Raw genomic sequence first — 26,454 nt, 5'->3', positions numbered from 1 at the left:
ATCTTCATATGTATGGACTTTTGTGTTAAATACAAGATAATGCAATTTGAAATGTGTCACTTTTTATTTCACGTATAAAGTTAGTTCTTTTGCCATTAATAACCATTCTCAATGATTTGACATGAAGATTAAATTATATTCTTGATAAACAACCTATGCGGTGTTTAAAATGTGTTCATCTCCCTGATGAAGGTCGATGCCTTGTGATTTTGATGTCACTACCATAGTGCGATGACGTGACATTACATGGATTTAACTTACACTCACTTAGCGGGTGTCGTCGATAAAGTAGAAGACGCTTACCCTTCCGGAACATCTGGTCTTATTTTCCAATGGTCTCCATGTAAATCTTACCTTTGTTTTATCAATCTTTAGTTCGAATTGTGGTTTTGTTGACACTTCGGTATTTTATTGTTGTACTTTCTGATTGAAATCAGGGACGATTGTGGTTTTAGAAATTTGATATAATTTTACGACCTTTCTATTACAAATTGTAATTTCAACTTTTGTATTTTTTCTAAGAAAAAATAAGTACCCTGCCATAAGAAGGTAATACTTTAGCCCATGGCTTCAATCTTTAATTTGTGGTTTTAATATATTATCAAAATATTTATCAAGATGAGATACCCATCTATTTGATCCTTTATCAGTTGTTACCAATTCAGCACATGTGTCACGGAGTACTGTCAACACATTCAGACTAAAATGTCTTCTAAAACAGGTGACACCATACAGGTTTACTAAGTCCTCATCGTCAGGACTTCACTCACAATTGATCAATCCGAAAATTATCAAAAGCCACACGGAACTACCTTGACAATAGACTCGGTCATTGCACACTGATAAAACGGTAATTAATTCAGTCGTACATATCGTATAGGTATTTGTAGAGAGATGAACTTTATTAAAACTAATTAAGGCAGTTAGTCATCAAGTGCATGAGTCGATGTCTCGACATATAAGATAAAAAGTGAATCAAGATGATTTTTTGCTCCCTTAGATTTGTTTTCACACACCTGATAACTTGTTTCTGTGTACCACAATCTCAGTTTTGGTAAGCTTATTGGCTAGTTTTCGTATGCATGTTAGAGTAATTTTGAGCATTTCGAACTTCGTTTTCTATGCATTTTAGTTTTTGCTCTTCGATGTTAGTTTTCATTTACGTTTTTGTTTCTTGTTTTGCATTTCTTATGTTGGCTTCCGTATGCTTGTTTTGTACACTTGTTGAATTTCTTTTCTTATGTTCGTTAGTATTTTTGAATTACTATTTATTGAACTTCAATGATAGCTATATTTTGCTTTCAAATCATGCTTTTCAATTTGGCCTTAATTCATCGATGATGTTCGGCGTGTTAAAGAGCTAATTTTGTGTCTAAAAGCAGTACGTATTGTGTCCTAGCATTTATTTCAAAAGTAAACCTCTTATTTTTAGAAATTCCAGGAAGACTTTAAAGTTCTTTACTTATCGATGAGTCATGGAATTTCTGAATTATCATCTGCATGATGTTGACAGTACTATCACTATTTCTGTATCTAATTATTATAAAGATCGGGATTCCCACCATACGTCTTCACTAGGATGACCGTTTATGTAGGAGGATACACACACTTACTCCCACAACACACAGGGCCCTCCTACCTACTCCCACAACACACAGGGCCCTCCTACCTACTCCCACAGCACACAGGGCCCTCCTACCTACTCGCACAACACGCAGGGCCCTCCTACCTACTCCCACAACACACAGGCCCCTCCTACCTACTCCCACAACACACAGGGCCCTCCTACATACTACCACAACACACAGGGCCCTCCTACCTACTCCCACAAAACACAGGGCCCTCCTACCTACTCCCACAACACACAGGGCCCTCCTACCTTTGCGCTTTGAAGTAATTATCGTTACAAGCACATATGCATTAAGACTGTCCCAATAGGTTTATAAGAATCAGGCGACTTTGCAATGTCACTCAAACCTGACGTCAATGTGACCACAAGTCTAAATTATAACGATTACCAATCATTATATAATCTTCTGATCACCTTAATTTGATAACGATTACCAATGATCATGTAATCTTCTGATCACCTTAATTTGATAACGATAACCAATCATTATATAATCTTCTGATCACCTTAATTTGATAACGATTACCAATGATTATTTAATCTTTTGATCACCTTAATTTGATAACGATTACCAATGATTGTTTAATCTTTTGATCACCTTAATTTGATAACGATTACCAATGATTATGTAATATTCTGATCACCTTAATTTGATAACGATTACCAATGATTATTTAATCTTCTGATCACCTTAATTTGCAAATTAGGCAAACTTTGTTGTATTTGTTTTAAATAAGGAGGTGTTACCAATTATTCAGGAGGAAAATTTGAAGAAAATAAAGATAAATGTAATTTTCAGCCGGCTTTGGTAATTTAAGTGTTTACTGTTACGTACGATATGTTTACACATTATCGGTGGATACACAATTTGTTATCGTGTTTGTCATAATGTTTCACAAGAACGTGCATTTCAAAGAAAATGCTATGACTAACTGAAGATTGTTCAGGACCTCTATATAACCTCTGTGAAACATCTGTGACTCTGTGTAACCTCTGTGGCTCTGTGTAACCACTGTGCCTCTGTGTAACCTCTGTGTCTCTGTGTAACCTATGTGACTCTGTGTAACCTCTGTGGCTCTGTGTAACCTCTGTGGCTCTGTGTAACCACTGTGACACTGTATAACCTCTGTGGCTCTGTGTAACCTCTGTGGCTGTATGTAACCTATGTGTTTGTATGTTACCTGTGGCTGTATGTAACTTATGTGTCTGTATGTAACCTATATGACAGCATGTAACCTCTGTGGCTCTGTGTAACCTCTGTGGCTGTATGTAACCTCTGTGACTGTATGTAACCTATATGACACTGTGTAACCTCTGTGGCTGTATGTAACCTATGTGTCTGTATGTAACCTATATGACAGCATGTAACCTCTGTGGCTGTATGTAACCAATGTGGCTATATGTAACCTCTGTGAGTGTATGTAACCTCTGTGACTTTATGTAACCTGTGTGGCTCTATGTAACCTCTGTGGATCTATGTAACCTCTGTGACTGTATGTAATTTATGTGACTGTATGTAACCTCTGTGGCTCTGTGTAACCTCTGTGGCTCTGTGTAACCTCTGTGGCTCTGTGTAACCTCTGTGGCTCTTTGTAACCTCTGTGGCTCTGTGTAACCTCCGTGATTCTGTGTAACCTCTATGGCTGTATGTAACCTATGTGTCTGTATGTTACCTGTGGCTGTATGTAACTTATGTGTCTGTATGTAAACTATATGACAGCATGTAACCTCCATGAATGTATGTAAACTCTGTGGTTGTATGTAACCTTTGTGGCTATATGTAATCTCTGTGTCCGTATGTAACCTCTCTGGCTGTATGTAACCTCTGTGGCTGTATGTCACCTTTGTGGTGTAACCTCTGTGGCAGTATGTAACCTCTGTGGCTGTATTCAACCTCTGTGGCTGTGTGTAACCTCTTTGACTGTATGTAACCTCTGTGGCTGTATGTAACCTCTGTGACTGTATGTAACCACTGTGACTGTATGTAGCCTCTGTGGCTGTATGTAACGCCTGTGGCTCTATGTAATCTCTGTGATTGTATGTAACCTCTGTGACTCTATGTAACCTCTGTGGCTGGATTCAACCTCTGTGGCTGTGTGTAACATCTGTGGCTGTATGTAACCCCTGGGGCTCTATGTAATCTCTGTGATTTTTTGTAACCTCTGTGGCTGTATGTACCCTCTGTGACTGTATGTCACCTCTGTGACTGTATGTAGCCTCTGTGGCTGTGTGTAACCTCTGTGGCTGTATGTACCCTCTGTGACTGTATGTAACCTGTGTGGCTCTATGTAATCTCTGTGATTTTTTGTAACCTCTGTGGCTGTATGTAACCTCTGGGGCTGTATGTAACCTCTGTGCCTGTATGTAACCTCTGTGACTGGATGTAGCCTCCGTGGCTGTATGTTGCCTCTGTGACTGTATGTAGCCTCTGTGGCTGTGTGTAACCTCTTCGACTGGATGTAACCTCTGTGGCTGGATGTAACCTCTGTGGCTGTCTTCATCCTCTGTGGCTGAGTGTAACCTCTTTGACTGTATGTAACCTCTGGGGCTGTATGTAACCGCTGTGACTGTATGTAACCTGTGTGGCTCTATGTAATCTCTCTGATTGTTTGTAACCTCTGTGGTTGTATGTAACCTCTGTGGCCGTATGTAACCTCTGTGACTGTGTGTAGCCTCCGTGGCTGTATGTTTCCTCTGTGACTGTATGTAACAGCTGTTTCTGAATGTAACCTCTGTGGCTGTATTCACCCTCTGTGGCTGTGTGTAACATCTGTGGCTGTATGTAACCCCTGTGGCTCTATGTGATCTCTGTGATTGTTTGTAAACTCTGTGGCCGTATGTAACCTCTGTGGCTCTCTGTAATCTCTGTGATTGTATGTAACCTCTGTGACTGTATGTAACATCTGTGACTGTATGTAACCCCTGTGGCTCTATGTGATCTCTGTGATTGTTTGTAACCTCTGTGGCTGTATTAACCTCTGTGACTGTATGTAACCTCTGTGACTGTATGTAGCCTCCGTGGCTGTATGTTACCTCTGTGACTGTATGTAACCTCTGTGGCTGTATGTAACCCCTGTGGCTCTATGTAATCTCTGTGATTGTTTGTACCCTCTGTGGCTGTATTAACCTCTGTGACTGTATGTAACATCTGTGGCTGTATGTAACCACTGTGTGTCTGTATGTAACCCCTTTGGCTTTATGTAACCTCTGTGGCTGTGTGTAACCTCTGTGACCTTATGTAACCTTTGTGGCTGTATGTAACCTCTGTGACTGTATGTAACCTCTGTGGCTCTATGTAATCTCTGTGATTGTTTGTAACCTCTGTGGCTGTATGTAACCTTTGTGACTGTATGTAACCTCTGTGACTGTATGTAACCTCTGTGGCTGTATGTAGGCAAACATGTTTCAACTGATAGAGCTATCAACAGTTGAGATATGGCAGAAATGAATTTACTTTTTTAACAGTTTATTCTCGTGAAATTTATTCCCCCTATTAATGTTCATCTAAATTATTTATGGTGCGGGCAGACAATTAAGCGACGTAGAATAGCTCGAGAACACATTGTATTTATCATACCTAAATTAATCAACATTATCAAGTGCTAGTTGAACAAATCTTAAACTTTTGTAAGTGTAGATGTTAGTGGTAATCATTCTTAATAGTAATATTAATCCTCGTGTTGTTTTTTGTGTTTCAACAAATATATATAAATCGGATTTGATATTATCTTATTGCTTTATACTTAGATATCAATCGTAGCAGGATGTAATGTTGCTTTAGTAGCAGAGTGTTAAGATATTAAGTACATGTACACCAGACATAGTTTTACTGAACTGTGTAATCCTGATGGCATGTAAACCTGACACCGGTATTAGGCTTACGTCACTGAAAGAATTGTGTTGGTAAAAGTGACAAAAGCAAACACTCATCACAAGTCATTATGTCATTTATTTGATATAATTAATATGCAATATTAGATGTTAATGCAATACCCTTGCCCATATATGACTGCGGCGGAAACATTGTCTTGATGAATTTTTCAAAATGCCAAGTGTTAAATTATTAGTCAGAACATTTCTAACCTTAATCATATCAGGAGAGCGCGGACAATTTAGCGACGTAATATATCTGGTGATGCATTATGGGTGATTTCATACCACTTACAGATGATGAATACATATGTCGTCATACATGTACAGAATTAATTGGTGTAGCATGTAGTCATTATTCGAAAATAATTTAAACAACATTCTCAGACGCTGTAGAAAGTCCAATTAATCTGCCCCTGCCTGCGTGAAGTGATGGTATTGTTCCTGTGGTTGACCACGCTCTAGACTTGTCATAGTTCTATTTCTAGTGTTATCCTGACTGAGTTTAATTGTAAGCTCCATATATAGTCATTAACTTATAACTTTGCTATTACTTCTCGTGACAAATAATGCCTCTGCAGTTCGTACTCGTCGCTAATTTTAGATCCTCCACTAAAGCGTTCATGTACGTTCATCACGAGTTGCTTCCATAATAAATTATTGTGTATACGTTTTTTTCATGATACCATTAATTCTTAACACATTTTAACTCTAAGTTTAATATTATTACTCGCACAAACTAGATGATTGATATAAAAATTTATAACCCTTAATTTTCAATAGTTTTCAATTGAACACTTATCGTCAGATTCTTTTCAAACATTTAAAAATCAGATAAGATTCGTAAGTCATGACCGATAAACTATTCTTCCACATACGGTCATTTTTTCTCTATACAACTAATTGACTTGATGAACAACTGTCATTAACAATTTGACAATGCACATTTAAATACTGTATATGATGTTGTTTATTTGCAGTAGTAGATTCCTGTTATGAACTAATTTATAGAAATATATTATCGAATATTTAATCTACGATTGATGATTGCGAAGTGTGTTAGTATGATGCTTTTATTTCGGAAATCGTTATTTGATATACACTAGGAAAAATTGTACGTGTACAGGATTGAATTCCAATGTCACATTCATGTTGAATTTACACATTTCAACTTGAATCAAAACCACGTTACTTTATTCATAAAAGCCCTGACAATAACTCTATGCATATTTGTCAAATTAACCATCATAAAAATAAAAAATGTAAATGAGAGAAAAAAATAAAGTTGAAATCATGTTTAACGGCGGTATGATGTGATGTAAGATGTTTTTGACAAACTGTATATATTAGCAAATTTTAAAGTTGCAGTGTGTGTGTTACGTCAAGCTTCAAAATAGCCCGTATATAGCTGTTGAAATAGCTCTGTCAACACTACTCAAAATAACCCTGTCAATACTAGTTAAAATAACCCTGCCAACACTAGTCAAAATAACCCTGTCAACACTAGTCAAAATAGCCCTGTCAACACTAGTCAAAATAGCCCTGTCAACGCTAGAAAAAACAAACTGTCAACACTAGTCAAAATAGCCCTGTCATCACCAGTCAAAATAGCCCTGTCATCACCAGTCAAAATAGCCCTGTCAACACTAGTCAAAATAACCCTATCAACACTAGTCAAAACAGCCCTGTCGGCACTAGAAAAAAAAACTGTCAACAGTATTTAAAATAACCCTGTCAACACTATTCAAAATAACCCTGTCAACACTAGTCAAAATAACCCTCACAACACTAGTCAAAATAGCCCTGTCAACACTAGTCAAAAATAACCCTCTCAACACTAGTCGAACTAACCCTGTCAAAACTAGTCAAAATAACCCTGACAGCACTAGTCAAAATAACATTGTCAACACGAGTCAAATAACCCTGTCAACATTAGTAAAAACAACCCTGTCAACACTATTCGAAATAACCCTGTCAACACTAGTCAAAATAACCCTCTCAACACTAGTCAAAATAGGCCTGTCAACACTAGTCAAAATAACCCTGTCAACACTAGTCAAAATAACCCTCTCAACACTAGTCAAAATAGGCCTGTCAACACTAGTCAAAATAACCCTGTCAACACTAGTCGAACTAACCCTGTCAAAACAAGTCAAAATAGCCCTGTCAACACTAGTCAAAATAACCCTCTCAACACTAGTGAAAATAGGCCTGTCAACACTAGTCAAAATAACCCTGTCAACACTAGTCGAACTAACCCTGTCAAAACTAGTCAAAATAGCCCTGTCAACACTAGTCAAAATAACATTGTCAACACTAGTCAAATAACCCTGTCAACAATAGTAAAAACAACCCTGTCAACACTATTCGAAATAACCCTGTCAACACTAGTCAAAATAGCCCTGTCAACACTAGTCAAAATAACCCTGTCAACACTAGTTAAAATAACCCTGTCAACACCAGTCAAAATAGGCCTGTCAACACTAGTCAAAATAACCCTGTCAACACTAGTCAAAATAGCCCTGTCAATACAATTCAAAATAATCCTGTCAACACCAGTCAAAATAACAATGTCAGCACTAGAAAAAACAAACTGTCAACGCTTGTCAAAATAGCCCTGTCAACACCAGTCAAAATAGCCCTGTCAACACTAGAATAAAAAACTGTCAACACTAGAAAAAAAAACTGTCAACAGTATTTAAAATAACCCTGTCAACACTAGTCAAAATAACCCTCTCAACACTAGTCAAAATAGCCCTGTCAACACTAGTCGAACTAACCCTGTCAAAACTAGTCAAAATAACCCTGTCAACACTAGTCAAAATAACATTGTCAACACTAGTCAAATAACCCTGTCAATATTAGTAAAAACAACCCTGTCAACACTATTCGAAATAACCCTGTCAGCACTAGTCAAAATAACCCTGTCAACACTAGACAAAATAGCCCTGTCAACACTAGTCAAATAACAAGGCCAACATTAGTCAAAATAACCCTGTCAATATTAGTAAAAACAACCCTGTCAACACTATTCGAAATAACCCTGTCAGCACTAGTCAAAATAACCCTGTCAACACTAGCTAAAATAACCCTGTCAACACCAGTCAAAATAGGCCTGTCAACACTAGTCTAAATAACCCTGACAGCACTAGTCAAAATAGCCCTGTCAATACAATTCAAAATAATCCTGTCAACACCAGTCAAAATAACAATGTCACCCTAGTCAAATTAACCCTGTCAACACTAGTCAAAATAGCCCTGTCACCACTAGTCAAAATAACTCTGTCAACACTTGTCAAAATAACCCTGTCAACACTAGTCAAAATAACCCTTTCAATACTTGTCTAAATAACCCTGTCAATACTAGTCAAAATAGCCCTGTCACCACTAGTCAAAATAACCCTGTCAAAACTCGTCAAAATAGCCCTGTCAACACTAGTCAAAATAACATTGTCAACACTAGTCAAATAACCCTGTCAACATTAGTAAAAACAACCCTGTCAACACTATTCGAAATAACCCTGTCAACACTAGTCAAAATAACACGGTCAACATTAGTCAAAACAACCCTGTCAACACTATTCGAAATAACCCTGTCAACACTAGACAAAATAGTCCTGTCAACACATGTCAAAATAACCCTGTCAACACTAGTTAAAATAACCCTGTCAACACCAATCAAAATAGCCCTGTCAACACTAGTCAAAATAACCCTGTCAACACTAGTCAAAATAACCCTGTCAATACAATTCAAAATAATCCTGTCAACACCAGTCAAAATAACAATGTCACACTAGTCAAATTAACCCTGTCAACACTAGTCAAAATAACCCTGTCACCACTAGTCAAAATAACTCTGTCAACACTTGTCAAAATAACCCTGTCAACACTAGTCAAAATAACCCTTTCAATACTTGTCTAAATAACCCTGTCAATACTAGTCAAAATAGCCCTGTCACCACTAGTCAAAATAACCCTGTCAAAACTCGTCAAAATAGCCCTGTCAACACTAGTCAAAATAACATTGTCAACACTAGTCAAATAACCCTGTCAACATTAGTAAAAACAACCCTGTCAACACTATTCGAAATAACCCTGTCAACACTAGTCAAAATAACACGGTCAACATTAGTCAAAACAACCCTGTCAACACTATTCGAAATAACCCTGTCAACACTAGACAAAATAGTCCTGTCAACACATGTCAAAATAACCCTGTCAACACTAGTTAAAATAACCCTGTCAACACCAATCAAAATAGCCCTGTCAACACTAGTCAAAATAACCCTGTCAACACTAGTCAAAATAACCCTGTCAATACAATTCAAAATAATCCTGTCAACACCAGTCAATATAACAATGTCACACTAGTCAAATTAACCCTGTCAACACTAGTCAAAATAACCCTGTCACCACTAGTCAAAATAACTCTGTCAACACTTGTCAAAATAACCCTGTCAACACTAGTAAAAATAACCCTTTCAATACTTGTCTAAATAACCCTGTCAACACTAGTCAAAATAACCCTGTCAACACTAGTCAAATAACTCTGTCAACATTAGTAAAAACAACCCTGTCAACACTATTCGAAATAACCCTGTCAACACTAGACAAAATAATCCTGTCAACACATGTCAAAATAACCCTGTCAACACTAGTTAAAATAACCCTGTCAACACCAATCAAAATAGCCCTGTCAACACTAGTCAAAATAACCCTGTCAACACTAGTCAAAATAACCCTGTCAATACAATTCAAAATAATCCTGTCAACACCAGTCAAAATAACAATGTCACACTAGTCAAATTAACTCTGTCAACACTAGTCAAAATAACCCTGTCACCACTAGTCAAAATAACTCTGTCAACACTTGTCAAAATAACCCTGTCAACACTAGTAAAAATAACCCTTTCAATACTTGTCTAAATAACCCTGTCAACACTAGTCAAAATAACCCTGTCAACACTAGTTAAAATAGCCCTGTTAACACTAGTCAAAATAATCCTGTCAACACTAGTCAAAATAGCCCTGTCAACCACAGTCACAGCAGTAGTAGTAACCGTAGAAATCAATATGAGCCGGTAAACGGTAGTGAAAATAATGTTGTCAGGCAGTTCTCAAAATAGCCCTATAAATGATATTTACGGAATTTTGAATTGTTTTGAAACATACTTGCCTAAGTAACCCTGCAAATAATACTCAAAATAACCATTTCAACAGTTGTTAAGATATTCATGTAATCAGCTGCCAAAATAAACTTTAAACAGTTTATACTGAAAACAATATATTTTTCAATAATAAAGCACCATGCCATTGCACAAATCAACATTAAAGCACTGTAAATCTGGAAAGGGAAAGTCAGAACACACGGCGATACATATTCTAAAGAACGCTTAAATTTTATTTTAATGCTATCAGGTACTTTTTCTCCAAAACTCATTCAATTTTTACAAACACCATTGCATACACTCATTGATATCGTTGTTATAATTAATCCCAAAATCATCAATTTAATACAAGGTCCAAATCATAGCGCTATGATATAGTATGTCAACGAAGACAACATCCGGCAGGAAAATGCCAGTGTGGGGGTGGTGTGACCGCAAATGTTAGAATATGGACACTATTGGGATGCCAGGATCATGCATGTAAAAGATTGACACTCAGGGAGATGTTATGCCCACATAAGGCAAGATATGGTCACTGAGGGGGAAGTTTCGACCACTGAGGGGATGTTATGCACATATATGGTAAGAGATGGACATTGAGGGGAAAGTTTCGGCCACTGAGGGGGATATTATGCCTACATTTATGTTTCCATATAAGTATATTTCTGTTACCTCCCTCTGTCATACCTCAACAATGACGAATGTCGATAAACGTGTTTACTGCTTTAAATCAGTCATAGCTGGTAACTGAATACACTGTATGCTTGTGTTATGAATTATGGGCGGACACCAGAACACTACATCAACTTGGGTTAGAGAAGATTACATGACAGCTTCTATATCAGACAATGAGTCATAGTCTAATTGTTCAATAAGTTGGTCAGTATGTAAAATGTTTGTTAACAAAGCATGAAGTATTCTATCAAAAGAAATCTATACATTAATATATATTTAATGATAGTTATCGATGTATATTTAAAGTAGTTTCTAAGAGATCATTGCCGCCTTATTGATCTTATCTCTAATATCATGCGCGAAACATTGCCTTATTAAGCAGTTGATCAAATCAATATCAATATCAAATACACATTTCAAACGAAATTTATTCCAAACAATGTAAGAACAAATCAACCTTTGTTGACAATATTTAGTTTAAAAGAAATACCACATTTAAAGAATGTGTTTAAACATTTGTCAGTGTTAGAGAACTAACTGTGTTAATACACGTATATAAATATATTTGCATAACTTTCAGTGTTCAAATTTGCAATGATTCTACATTCAAAAAAGTACCAATAATGTATTACGTAGAATTGACGCAAATGAAATAATAAGTAATTTAAGTTTTTTTTATCTTAAACTCATTTCCTTGTTCTCGCCTGTCCTAGTTCCATTGATTTTGAGTTTGAATTGCGGTCGAAGCTTACGCTTCAGTTTTCCTGTGCAATTCGCATAATAACTACAATAATGCACAATGCTTCATTTATATTCTTCTCGTGAATTTTTGTGTATGGTTTTGTTGGATTGAGAGTGGAAATGCACTAGAAATAGTTTGACATCATTGCGAAATGAGTTCATAGTTTTCTTTTTTATACTCATAAAACACAAATGAGATTCATATATTTCATCGCTTTTATGTGTCATTCCATAATCATTTGGTTGTAAAATGTTTCATCTTCTTGAAAAAAAAGTTTGACATAAGACAATTCTTATACAGTCAGTCTTTAAAAATTCCAATACATTGTTCGTGTTGTAATAATGATAGTTATTTGTTAAAGCTGATTGGTCTTTGGGCCCTGTTTGATATCACCAACGCAGAAGGCCAGAATTCTTTTTCGGTGAATACTGGTATGAGTAGGAAGTCTCTTAATGTGAAACACGTGTAAAATAGATATTTTTTGTTTCAAATTTGCAATAAACAATGTGGTGATGGTGTCTGTCACCAATTAGCCCATAAAAATACTCCCACCATTTTCTGGTTTCAAATGTTTGTATAATCGCCCCCACATTGACCCTTGACCTCATGTGTCATCGTCCATCTACTATATTCGTTTTGTTGTCCCTAGTGGGATAATTCCCTGAAATGCTTATCAAGAAAGTATTGTATAATGTTCATCTAATGTAATGTAACGCTTTCTGTATATTTATGATATTTACATCAAACTTTATACACATAAACAATTAAATGAACTACATATTCCACTACGAGTTCTTATTAAATGAATATTTTAATATCTTGATAGTAACGTTCTTTAATTATATCGTTCATCAAGTATTTTTGCGAAAATATTTATTTTTCACTTTATTCGAGAGATGATAAAATCACTAAATGGAATGCGACTTTTTCATTAAATACCTAAAACTACCACACAGTTTCTTGATATTATTAACATGGATATAAAACTGAAGGAAATTTGATTTTTAACAAGCAAAAAACGCATCTCCGTAGATAAGCTGATATAGGTGGTATATTTTTGTTATTTGTTTGGCCTAAAAATTGGGAAAATTTGGCGATTTAATTATTTTTGGAACAAAACTGAACAAGTTTTACCCTTTAAAATTCCAGTCCCATAGTTCATTTCCAGCTTTGATTATAAATTAATAATACATTTTTTTGTTTACGATTTAAGGGCACATTTAATTAACTGACATATCAACAGCAAGAGCAACACAAATATTGAATCCGTTCGATTAGTACGGGATTTCTTCAATACCAGGAATCATTTAGACCATTCCTGGATTTAAAAAATTTGTATAACATTCTTCAATTTTTATCACTGCTACCATTCGCTTAGGTGAGCTAAGATTAATTAATTTGCATAACGATTTGTCTTATGAGCACCAATTCCGTTGCCAAGCATTCCAAAAGCCCCTCATTTTTGTCGAAATGCTTCTTGTCATCCTTTTTTCAATGGTACTCGAATTTTTTCAATTTGGTTCATTTCTTGAATATTTCCACGCCATGGTTATTCCGTCTTTGCGTATTGCAGAGTTATCTTCTCTTGAGAGCAGGTATTGATTGTTACGTCATTTGTTTGTGAGAGTAACGTCATCAATTTTTGGGAAAACGACGTTATTTTCTTACACGAACCAATGACGTAACAATCAATACCTGCTCTCAAGAGAAGATAACTCTGCAATACGCAAAGACGGAATATATTATTTCTACTTTGTTCTTATACTCCTCGAACGGGAGGGAGCAAAAACTTACTGAAAGATATATTCTTGTTAAGAGGTCAGGAAACATTCAAAAACATTTTTAAATAGTTTCGAACTTCCCTTCTGGTTTACAAATACCTACATCAAATAGCACTCATGATGAAATGAATGACGATAGTCGTTTCTTTATTGATGTTTGCAGAGAGTTTTGATGATTTATTTCAATTCGTAAAGAAACATTATATCAATCAGTTTAACACATAACTGACACTTTAAAAAAAAATGAACAAATACTTTTTGTGTATTTTCAATTTAATTTTATTATGTGACCATAATTTATGAACAAAACATTACAATAGGAGTTGTATTGAAGGATAGAAACAATGGTACATATCAATTTATTAAACTTTTATTTGATAATACTGGTATCTAATTGATTACAATAATTTCGAAAAAAAAATGAGCATTGTAAATGCGTACATTGTCCTGGCATCAATTTATTTTGTTCTCATAACATTAATACACGTCGAAGTTATGGATTCTTTCAGTTTGAAAACACATAATCAAGATGTGATATCTATCCGTAATGAACTTTCCCCAATCATCACAATCCAATGTTTTTTTGTAAATGAACATGTTATTTGACATGAATAAAACATGGTTTAAACTAAATATTTAATGACTTCTGTTGATGCGAGTATATGATTTACACGGATATAAACGTCTTTCGTTGATATTTTAGATGCTAAACAATGTTTTAATCATCAAACAAAATAGAACGCATGAAAACTATACGAAGGAAAATGCTGTATTTGGCAGAAAGCATTGTAATGTTACAAATGAGCTGGCGTCATAAAGTGAATGTTGAGCTGCTGTTTCTAAAATAATACCATCGCCCCAATGTCACAATTCCAGATCTCCGTGAGAATTAGATCCAACCAGTGAGGGTGTAGGAAGAATGTATGTCATCTAATATACATAATATACAAATGTTTACGTTCCCGTTGACAATGTTTGGCATAGCACTACTCAGTTGTTGTGTAACGGGTCAATAAGTTAATTGTTAAAGAGAACAAAGAGGAGTGTCCCGGTTGAGGTTGAGTTCACTTTCCGTAACAACATGTACACCTCTCAAAGGAGGTATATTGTACGGCAATTTACAGGTGGTTTAAAATAAATTGTCCACTTGTCTACAAAGAAACATTGATCATAGAACATATTTGAAGCTTATACGGTAAGGGTATTTTGTTTTACAATTGTGTATTTGTTTCCATCAAAATGATTTCTTAACATTTAAAACAATTGAATTTGATTTTTTTAATATTGAGTTTCATAGCTTAACATTTTGTTTGTCTATATTAACCAAACAGTTGCTAAGTGATTAGAAAATTAAGTATCCTAATTTCCTATTTAGTATTGAAGAGTATTGTAATGCCAATCACGAAATTTTGTGATAAGGTTAAATCCTTGTCATATCAATAACAGGTGAAATAAGGGAATACAGGTAATAATGTTGTGATTGTGAATCGTTATTGAGTATATGTCATCACACAAGGACATGATATGAACCCATATACGATATGAAAGATAAAAGTAAGGTTCACGGGAACACCAAAACAAACAAGCAGAAAATCATGAACTCCGTGAAAATCAAGAAACCAGAAAAACAAGTGTTCCTGAACCTCATGTGACAGCCGTCGTTAATATGTTCGTTTTAAGACGGAGCGAAATGCCTTTATCATAATTACTTTATTACTATCTCAGAATATAATGACTTGTTGACTATCGTAACGTTTCTTTTCAATGCAGATTGAAACATTTTTATAAATATAATTCATTCTAAAGGGAGCATTTGATGGTTGAACCTATATCTGTTGCTGCCAAGAAGACTTTTTTTTCAAAAATAGTTTTTAATTAATATTTTGATGTAACAGCTTCATTCAATAAACCATGTACAATGTATCTACATATGTGTATATATTTGTTGAATCTGGTGTCTAGCTCAAGTTTCGTTTACGTCAATGAGGTAATCGACTTTGGTTTTGACGTATGTGAATAATCTGATAGGACATCTTGATAGTTAAGAATCCGTATAATTGTGTCTGGGTCCGTCAAATCTGAAATCTAGCTCAAGGTCATTTATGTCAATGAGGAGATCGACTTGTGAGTAGGACCCTACAAGATGAATGATTTGTGACACACATATATAATGACATGTTTTCTTTTTATTTTATACATTAACACAAACGTCGTCAAATTAATCATAAACCTGAAATTACTAACTTTAATTATTCCAGCTTTTCTCAATTAAATATTTCTTAAATGCATAACTAGATACACCATTTGCAAATATATTCATCGTTTATTATAATACTTTATGCAAAATAACTCAGAAAGAAGGTATAATCAATGGTTATCATTCAAATTAAGGTAGCGGCTCAGTAAGGTTGCTCATAGATCACCATCAACGTTGATATAAGGTTAATTTTCGAGTAGTTAACACTCATTGCTTGTTAATTATCCTTTAGTTTGGGGAAATATTAACATCACTAAATCAATATAAAGTTTAGTTTGTCCCTAATGCATTACTTCACAATATGATTGTTTTGTGGGCTTATTTCTAGAAAACTTTTGAATACGAGGGAAGTATGTTGAATAACAAATAAACAGGAGGTAGGATTTATACAAACGTCGTTCCGTGTCGACTTTCAGGTAGGACTTTGTCTTTGACACTACCATACGAAATATGGTTTCTGCGTTTTGTTCTAGGCATCATATGAGTTAATGAGATTTTAAAGTAAATGTGAGGTGAATGTTTAGTAAGAGTGTACTTACTGTTCGTGATAGACTATGAATCGGCAGATTTGCTTGTGGCTGACACGGTGAAACCAACAAATATGATAGATTACATTCATGTTTCATTTTAATAATGAATTGTTACCGGTAATGAATTTGTCCGGAAAGCATAACAGATTATATTACCCGGTATTAATTATCTTTCTGCACTCAGCGAATTTGCAATGTAAAATGTAACTTACACATGCTGATAGTGAATCTTATTTCACACGTTGTTGCAACACTGTTAGTTACAGCAATACGTACTAACTTAAGGAAATATGTTAACAACTTGTAGTGTTAAGATAGCAATTTAATACTTCGTTTTTTTCCTCAAAACGAAAATATGATAATTCACCAATGTTAGTACGAGTGTTCTAACATTTCATTTGGTTCCTCCCAAAATATCAAATTATTTTTTTTTATTCATGAATGTGACTGATATACTTATACATCAAGGTTGTATTTCGTCCATATGGTCATTGTAAGGTGTTTGAAGCAATTTAGAAAGCATATGTCAGTGCACCCGTATATATCAATGAAATAAATATGTAAACAAAATATGATATTATCCATTCAAAAAAAAAATGAGGGGATCAGTGTATAGTTCACAATAAAGTTTTAAAAAATCCTACTTCTTATTCCATGTGCTAAATTTAGAATCTGTTCAGGATTGTTGACGTTATTTTCATACCGTTTTATTTACCACCAAAAACCTGTCTAAAAGACGGAATGTGATTTTTTCAGTAAAAGAAATCAGTAAGACATTGATTTATAAGTTGTATGTACTAATTTAACTGTAGTTACATCTTTTTCTTAGTAATGTTATTGGATGTCTATCAAAATGAATCTCGAGATCTTACGCTCAAAAGATTTACTATCTGAACAAAAAAAGAACATTCCATAGCGTTGACCTGACAGTGTGTTAGAACAGATAGCCCCCATATATCTGCTTGTCACAGCGGTGTCTTGTTCACAGTAATTCCGGCTATTACACAGTCACGCTTACTCTGGTATGTAAGACGTGAGAGCACTAATTATAAATTATACAGATACATCTACCCCTAGGACCTTATCTACACTATTCATTTGCCTAGCACACAAAACATTGATTATTCAATACAATTTCTTTCCAACTCTAGTGCAAAAGGTGAGATCAATCGTGTTTTTTTCGCTTCTGTCTGGTCTAAGTCATTTTAAATCATTGAACAAACATATATGAGTATTCATTTTGTAAATTAAAAACATACCATTGATTGACATTTTACCATAATACCGGGGTATATCTCTTTTGTAATAATGCAATACAAGTATTAAGCGTATTGGTGAATGTGTCTTGAATTGAAAACAGCATGTTCATTGCAGGAATGCAGGAAATAAAGCTAAGCCAATATCTCAAATTTTTAATTGATGACAAACAAGTTTTCATTTTGATAAGTATGGGTCTACACACTTAACTTGCTGTCAATCAATTATTTAAAAAAAAGCAATAAAGTGTTAAGATTTGTTCTCGGAAGATTACATGACTTGCTATTATAAATAATTTGATTTTACGTCAGATCAATACATTTTTCAAATATTGAAGCAATGGTGTATCTACTTAAGGATCTGTCATTAACTTTCTTAATATAATAGGCTTCAGTTCTACAAGGACATTTTGTCCTCTTTATGAAATATGGAGCCGTGTTTTGTCTTTTGTTTGTTTTCTTCTGTGTCTCTTCTAAGTTAATGAAATGTCACACATTTTATTCGATTGCGTTATAAAGTTATCTCCCTTACTTTAGGAAAATATTAATATTTGCTTCACCAAGATTGATCACATTTCGAGGTCATTAGTCAAGATGAATATAAATGATCGAGAGGAAACCTATTGCACTAATACTAAGGCAATATATAAATATATAAGCAAATAAACGCAGGAATTGAAGAAAGTCAACTGTTTATTAATGTACGTATATATATTGTTGCTGCATTACTAATGCAATTTCTTCCTTTAAAATGCATCATTGATTGCATGGAAATGTCATGTAAAAGTGAATCTAATTCACCTCTAAATGTGATACTTCTTATTGTATATTTAACTAAAATCGATTGCTTAATGTAGATATGTAATTTGTCTCTCTTGCCTCATAGACAGTGTAAATAAAAGTCCTCTAACAAAGCCACCGGATAAAGACAGAGGCAGTGGGGGTGTTTGACAAGTTCAAAACGATTAATAAAACTTATCAGGTTAATACATCTATTATCCTACACAATTAAATTAATTTACAGGATTTTACATGGTGAGCCGTGAACAAGTACTAGATAATAAAAGAAGAAGTTCCGGAAGGATAGCTTCTTCTGCTTCATCGACGATACCTGCCTTGTAAATCTTAGAAATCAAAGTAATGTAACTTCCTCATATCGAGAATCGAGGAAGTGACAACAACATAACAAGATATATTTATGAGCAAATTAAAGGACATTCGTAGCATACGAGGAAATAGGATATTTCGCAAATATCATGATGGCTTCCATAAAATTTATCCATAATCTGCATCGACCAACATCTTTAGAAACCCTATTCACAGCAAGCACTTGAAAACCGAACAACGAAGGTTTGGAATGTTGGGATGCAACTGTCAAGAAAAGGGAAATTCATGAACGAAAATTCGTATCGCTAATCGTGCAGTTCAATAGTATGGCGTCCCTGATGGCAATGTTGTACAGTAAAGACGGAGGAAGGCAGCTGGAGTAGAGACGTATGTAATGTCCTTAATTTCAAGTTAGGAGGAAATATGCGACCTTCTTATTTAAATACATGTTTAGCACATCGTCGATATATATCTGAAAGTGAAATTGAAATATTTTTCATTTTTTGTTTCCAGTCCTATCAAGCTCTTCTATCAATTCAGTTTCATATGAAAATGAAAACAAATAGGTCAGAGGAGTGCGACAAGTTGTTCTCAATGGAGTGCCTACAGTCTACTGAAACTTACTAGTAATAGACTTTGAAGTGTCTAGTAACTTTTTGCAAATTAAGTGTAAGTATTAAATGTACTAACATGTTCTTTGACATTTTGCTCAATGATTTATGTAGAATATAGTAAAATTGCAGCAACGAAGAAGATAAAGTAATTATAGCATAGTATGTTTTTTAAATGGAGCAATATCAATTTCTATATATTATATGCGCTCTTATGTAAGTGGGAAAAGCTGATACGACATCCTACTACTGGAAACCGGAAAAGTAAATTTGTTGTAATTAAGTTATGTTTTATATGTAATTTACGACCGGTGACGAACCATCCTATTATTTTTGACAAAGGGTTACTCGTGTCCACGCCACAACAGCTACAATGTCTGTACATTGCAGTGTAATTAGAATAAAGAGGTATCACTGTTGTAGGTTATGCCTTTATTCCTATAGAAATGTATCTATCGTATTTCGTCCTATAGTAAATTATATTACTCGAAGAACAGCAATGAAAGGTACGAATAGGTCAAATTCAAATCGCCTCAGAAATGATTATATTAAGGGTTATTACCATAGCATTCAGCAACTCCCTTCCGGTACACCTGGCAAAAATCGTCTTTGTATGAATGAGAGGAAAAACAGTTTTTAAAATAGCATTTCATATGCTTCGATGCTAAAGGTAAATAAAGAAATTTATCTTGTCGTCAGAAATTCAAAATGAGTCTTTAAAGACTCCTATGATTAATTTAATTGTATCGACTGATTTTGCACTTCGAACGACATCTTGTTATTCATTTTCTTTGTTTTGGTCCGAACTTTATGGCTTAAATATATTTTGTCACAGATGATATAAAATACTAGTTAATGAATTAATATTCTGTGTAGGCCAATATTGGAATATAATACAACCTTTGAAAAAGGTTTTATAACCCCTTCCAAATGTTTATGAACACTTTCGACATATATTCTATTCTTTTGGACAAAAGTTCTACTGATGAGCCGAATATGGACAAACTTTGGTCACACATTTAATTTGTTTGGCTTACTGCCTCGACTTGTTTGAATATGTGCTTATTTATTTCGCATTTCTAGTGATTCTCTGTTTTGCAATTGTAGCTTCTACATGTTCACTCAAACAACAATTGTTCCTCCTATAATTATGTATCAGTCTTTGTTGAATGAGTTGGTTATTGAGCGTCAAACGACGTTACGCGTAACCCGCTTTCTGCCCTCCTATACAGCCCGCGTAGTAATGTTCTATAATGTTCTGTGCGAGGTGGTGAGACATGGCCGGAAACCAGACTATGTTTGATGGCGTGTGAACACATGTCTGCTGGAAGGTCCGGGCTCTTACCTAATAGCAATTGTTGGCTTATATGAATTACTTTAATAGTGCTTAATCGATATCAACGATCTATCAGTCTTCAACTTTAAAGGGTTTAACTTTGACTTCAAATATACATGATAGCATAACACAATAACTAAACTTATATAATCAACTAATCCTTAAAAATCCAACATAAAAATTACTCTTTTTCTTCAACTAATGAAAAAAAGCAATCACCGCAGGTGCATATAATGTGTTGCATTTGTTTTTTTGTTTTTTTTTTACACCTGAATAATCGGCAAACATACACGAATATCACCAATCTTTGTCGTACATCTTCGTAGTAAATGTTTACGTGAGTTTACTTTAAGTTATTGCATCATAGCGAATACTGTTTACAAGAATTGATCTTAAAGGATGGAAGAACTGTTTTCACGGAGCATTTTTTCTGCTTCCATTGAAAGGTTTAAAGGGGCAACCTAGCTTTACCAGTGAAGAAAACTCACACTATCATCAATTACCTTCCCTGCGTAGCTAGCGGCAGCCACCGTTTTCTGCGCTATCATTATTTTTCTACAAAATACGAAAGGTTCTGTTAAGCGTGCAAATCGATATGTCTTCCTTAACATAACGTAACCACGTGTGACGACAACAGGTAAAACAACAACAGGTGAGGACAAAACGTGGCATTAGCTGAATTTTAATGCAATTATAGAAAATAATTTAAGAACATGAAAGAAGATGCTGTCGAGAATTGTAGCAAAATTCAGTTTGGGGATTTTTGTCAAATTTATGTTTTAACAAATTACTCTGCTGGGAACAGACATATATACATATATAAAATGAAGCATTTGCTTTGCAAATGAAGTTATAATATTTGTAATAAAGCCGGAGGCGTATTAATGACATCCGTCTCTGCCAGGTAGTATAAGACGCCAGCTACTTATCACATTGTCTCATACATTCACCGACTGCCGGAAGAGCTGTACACTACTGTTACACGTCTAGAGCGGAATTATCCACCACCGGTTCTTGTTTATTTAACGCATCAGTGTCACGAGGATTCCCTCTGATAATCGAACCGAGAGAGCGAAACAGTGGTCTCGTTTTATCTCTTTTGTAAAATATGTGACAGTTATCAACATATTGACACTATAAGTATCGTGTGTGCGTCACAAGTACGTGGAACGCAGACGCTGGAAAGGCCTCCGTGGACTTACGTTATATGTATATAGGTAGGAAAACACAAATACGTTTCATATTAATACACACTGAGCTGGACGACCGATTTTTTGGAGCTACCAGACTAGACTTCCCGCTATAATATAGCAACTATAATATACAAACTTATTTATTCAATTGACTATGTACGGACGTTATTTCTTTAATTCCGACACAAGCATGTGTATAAAGTACGGATTGCTCTTTTATGTGATTTTCTTGAACTGTAATGGAGCACAAGCTAATTCTCTGTGGCCACCGAAATTGTTGAGAAAACTCAATGCAGAAGATAAAGCAAAGCCCCTGCCGCCGCCGACAAAGAATGTGGGGGCAAATGATGTTAACCCGTGCATCAGAAATGGTTGTAAGATATTTAAACCATTGTGCAAGCACGGGCTGTGCACGGATTTAGTTTCTCTCTATTCGTGCCAATGGATGTGTCGTTGTGAGCCAGGATGGCGAGGATATCTTTGTGACGAGAGAGATACAGTGCATATTCCAAAGTTGACAACTAAAGCATCGACTACAACTACTACGAGTACAACAACTGTTGCACCAACGACCGTAACTACTACGAGTACAACAACTGTTGCACCATCGACTGTAACAGTTACCGATACTGTTACACCAACGTCTACTACAACTACAGCCATAGCAACTGGTACTGCTCAACCAATTACTTCAACTCCAGCGTCAACTTCAAATGAAGCATCTGAAGCAGTTACAACTCCCTCTACAACAACAACAACAACAACAACAACAACAGCAATCACTTCGGACTCCCGTGAAACAACCACTGACGTACCAAAAACGGTTTTGAGTACAACAATCAAAACAGATACCTCAGCTACAACGAGTGAAACAACAAAAAGGCCAACAACTGATACAACAACGGTCTTATCTACTTCTACGGAGTCTTACAAGACTACAACAAAACATCCCACCACGTCCACATCTGGTGCGACCATACCGCAAACTACTTCAACTATGCCAACTGATGTTGTTCCCGTAACTTCTACAACCATCGAGTATCAAGTTAATGGTTCATCCACTCCTACAGAGTTCGTGACCAGTGCTGAACTGGTTCCTTCCACAACATCTACAATTCGTTCGAAAGACAATTTCACTGAGAAGATACATAGAACAACAACTGTTCCACAACAGTTGGACGATACGAAATCTGCGACCGTTGCTACGGACATTCCCGTCGTAACTACAACATCAAAACCTTTGACTGAGACAACAACTATTATTGGATCAACAACAGAAGTTCAAGACACCACACAACATGTTTCTGATAGTGGGAAGTCGACGAAACAAGTCCCTGTAGTGACTGCAGGGCGAATCGTACAACCGGCACAGATTTCGTCATCATTGAAGCCGACAACCGATGCATCAACTACTAATATTCCTAGCACAACTGCGTCTGATACAACAGCATCCACACCATCAGACATAACTATCAACAAAACCAAATCATATTCTGACAAGGCAGCATCCCAAATTTCGTCAGAGTCGCCATCAACAATAACACAGACAACAGCCTCAACGGTAGAACCAACCTCTACGCGTGTCGTGCAGTCTACAAGACGTCCGTTAGTTAAAAACGTTAAGTTGGAACAACCTAAGGCGGCAAAGGCATCTTCTCGAGAAGAGGTCGTTCTATTTCCTTCAAAGCTTTCAGCTAGGAAAAGGAAACCGTTTATATCAGAAGTGTTTCATAGGAAACCCAAGCAAACCAGCCAAGAGGAGGACGTATCATTGTCTGAGACAGTCACAAACCCATCTCCAAAACAGAAAACTACCACGACCGCCAAACCAGTCGTGGAAACTCAAAACATGATTCATCAATCTATTCTTAAAGACATGAAGAAAATGCACAATTTTTTTACAAATCTAGGAGGAACGGCTCGGAATGTCTTACCGGATAATAAGAGAGTGTGAAAGAAACATTCAAATCCAACGTATGTATAGGACTGTGGTAATGATGTGTGTGAAACAGAGAGTTGTCCGGAGTATGTGCCAAATAAAGACAAGGTAAGAGTGTGCGCGGGACTTGATGTTTACATGATGGAGTAGCTTTGATGCAATAATAACAATAAAGGTGGTGTTTTGTGTATGTCTCAGTTTGGATACAGTACGTCAGATATACCTGTGTATGACGGACAAATACTCGTTATAAACGTTTCCGAGTGACATCTTTTGAAATCCATAAAACAAAGCACCGGGCAAGAGTTTCACGTTGTGATGCAATATTTCGTTGATTTAGAAATATAAGGAATGTTTCACGTTGCCCATTTGGTGCTTTTATACGGAAATCCATATCATGATATTTTAAATGCATAATAATGTGTTATAAAGACCTACGTTTCGTAACCATATTATAAGAGAAGTTCAAATTTTGAACGTTACTGTAGTCTCATATGAGCGATGACCAAACAGGTTATGGCTGTTTGTACATCTACAAATATAACCATGTATGTTTCTTTGTATGTTAAAAGTATTTGCTTTTTACCATAGAACAGAAGTTTGCTGATTATATGTTTAGAAGGTAAATACTTGAATTTTATACTAAAATCCATAAGTAAATATCTTGATTACAGTATACTGATGATTTCTCTAAATTAACTCACAAACTTCAAAAAAAAGACATCAAACTTTCAAGAAATTGATTTCAGTTACCATATGCATTAAAATCTGTTTCTAGATATCTAGGAAATGAAGTATATGGTATAATGTGTGTTACCATGATTACAATTGTCAATGGCGTTGGGTAATGAGTTTTACAATCTGACACGTACGACAGTTAATGTAAATATTTTACCTGGCGTGTCTATAGTAATGTATAGTTATAACAATGACTAATATCGTATTTATGTGTAGCAGAGGTAACGTGTGAGTTACTGACCCATCAGATATATTTAGTTGTTCTTAGATATTCTTACCGCAAACAACGCTCATGCGTCCAAGTATTTACATATTAAGTTATAACAAAACCTATTTATTGACATGTTCTTATTAGCTTGTTACGTGTAAAGGCCTAGAAAGTCGCATCTAAGAATAAACCGTAAAGCTGAATACTAGTCTATTAATAGCTTTTTCAAAAATCATGTTATCATAAAGAAATCGTCTAATTTGGATATGTTTTATTTTGCTTATATTCTTAGACGATTAATTATATCATAAAAAGCTATATGTTTGCTATAAATATGGAAACACGTAAGAATTAGCAAAATGCACGTGAATTATGTAAGAAATTAATGCACGTGAATTATGTAAGAAGTTATGGGTAGTCGAAATTGATAAAAAAGACGTTTCACTTTTCACGTTTTTATTGTGTCATTTCTTCGGGTTATACTATTAACCTTACAGTAATAACGTTAGTAAAAATTATAATGTTATATTTTGACAATTAACTCGTTATACATCTCGAAATTTACTTTAAGTTGATGTAGCCTATACTAATCAATGACATCAAATAAAGAAACTGATCTGGATATTGAAATATATTTACATCAATTAACGAAACGATAATGTATTACTGTAGGTAAACCAATTGATCATAATTATAATTTAATACAAATAGCCCAGAGTCATCAAATATGCAAATATCGGACAGATGGCCCGAGACTATAAATCAGGCTTGATCACGAAATAGACCTAGCATTATATGTACAGTACGTTGATGAATATGCAGTGTATTGTGCCTGCTGGCTATTAATGTATACCTGTCTTATTGTGTGTAATTTATTAAAACATACATTAAAACCACTCTGTATGAAAATGTCATTATTTCTGTGTTTTATGCGAGGAAAATGGGGAGAGTGATAGTTATATATTTTGTATATATGCATATACAATCCTCTATAACACCAGTCACAAGAAATATATTGTGTTTAGTCGTCTAGCTGTAGGTACTGTGAAATCCTGACGTACGGTATATTGTAATCCTAAACAGTACTTTATTACAAAGACTAGACAAAGATTCGACAGCGTTTAAACAGGTATTTATTAATAAAAGGTAGCTAATGACAGAAGGTAATTAAAGGCTGTTAAGGACAGAGGGTAGTTATGAAGGTTAAATTGGACAGAAAGAAGTCTAGAATATTGTATCTGTGGTTAAAGATAGGTAGTACGTAGTAATATGCAGAGGTAGGTCAGGAAGGTTTGTTTCGACAGAACGAAGCTCAGGAAGCTAAAGGTTTGTTTTGACTGTAGGTATAAAAAGATGGCAGCTATAAACGGAAGAGACTTAAAGAAAGTTTGTCTGTAGCTATAAATAGATGTT

General features: G+C 35.2%; 1 protein-coding gene across 1 annotated transcript; it reads left to right on the top strand.

The window, feature by feature from the left end:
• Positions 1-21,923: 21,923 nt before the first annotated feature.
• Positions 21,924-25,940, top strand: LOC110466662 (cell wall protein DAN4-like). The gene has a single exon (XM_021523332.1). The coding sequence runs from the start codon at positions 22,311-22,313 to the stop codon at positions 24,108-24,110; it is 1,800 nt and encodes a 599-aa protein (XP_021379007.1). The 5' UTR covers positions 21,924-22,310; the 3' UTR covers positions 24,111-25,940.
• Positions 25,941-26,454: the final 514 nt, after the last annotated feature.

This window comes from Mizuhopecten yessoensis, unplaced genomic scaffold (assembly GCF_002113885.1).
Source record: "Mizuhopecten yessoensis strain PY_sf001 unplaced genomic scaffold, ASM211388v2 scaffold11139, whole genome shotgun sequence".
In the NCBI taxonomy this organism is placed as follows: Eukaryota; Metazoa; Mollusca; class Bivalvia; order Pectinida; family Pectinidae; genus Mizuhopecten; species Mizuhopecten yessoensis.
This window is presented reverse-complemented; position numbering and strand designations above follow the sequence as displayed.

Bases quoted from the DNA above. Each gene is read 5' to 3' on its own strand.
- LOC110466662 (XM_021523332.1), top strand. From the start codon at position 22,311: ATGTACGGACGTTATTTCTTTAATTCCGACACAAGCATGTGTATAAAG.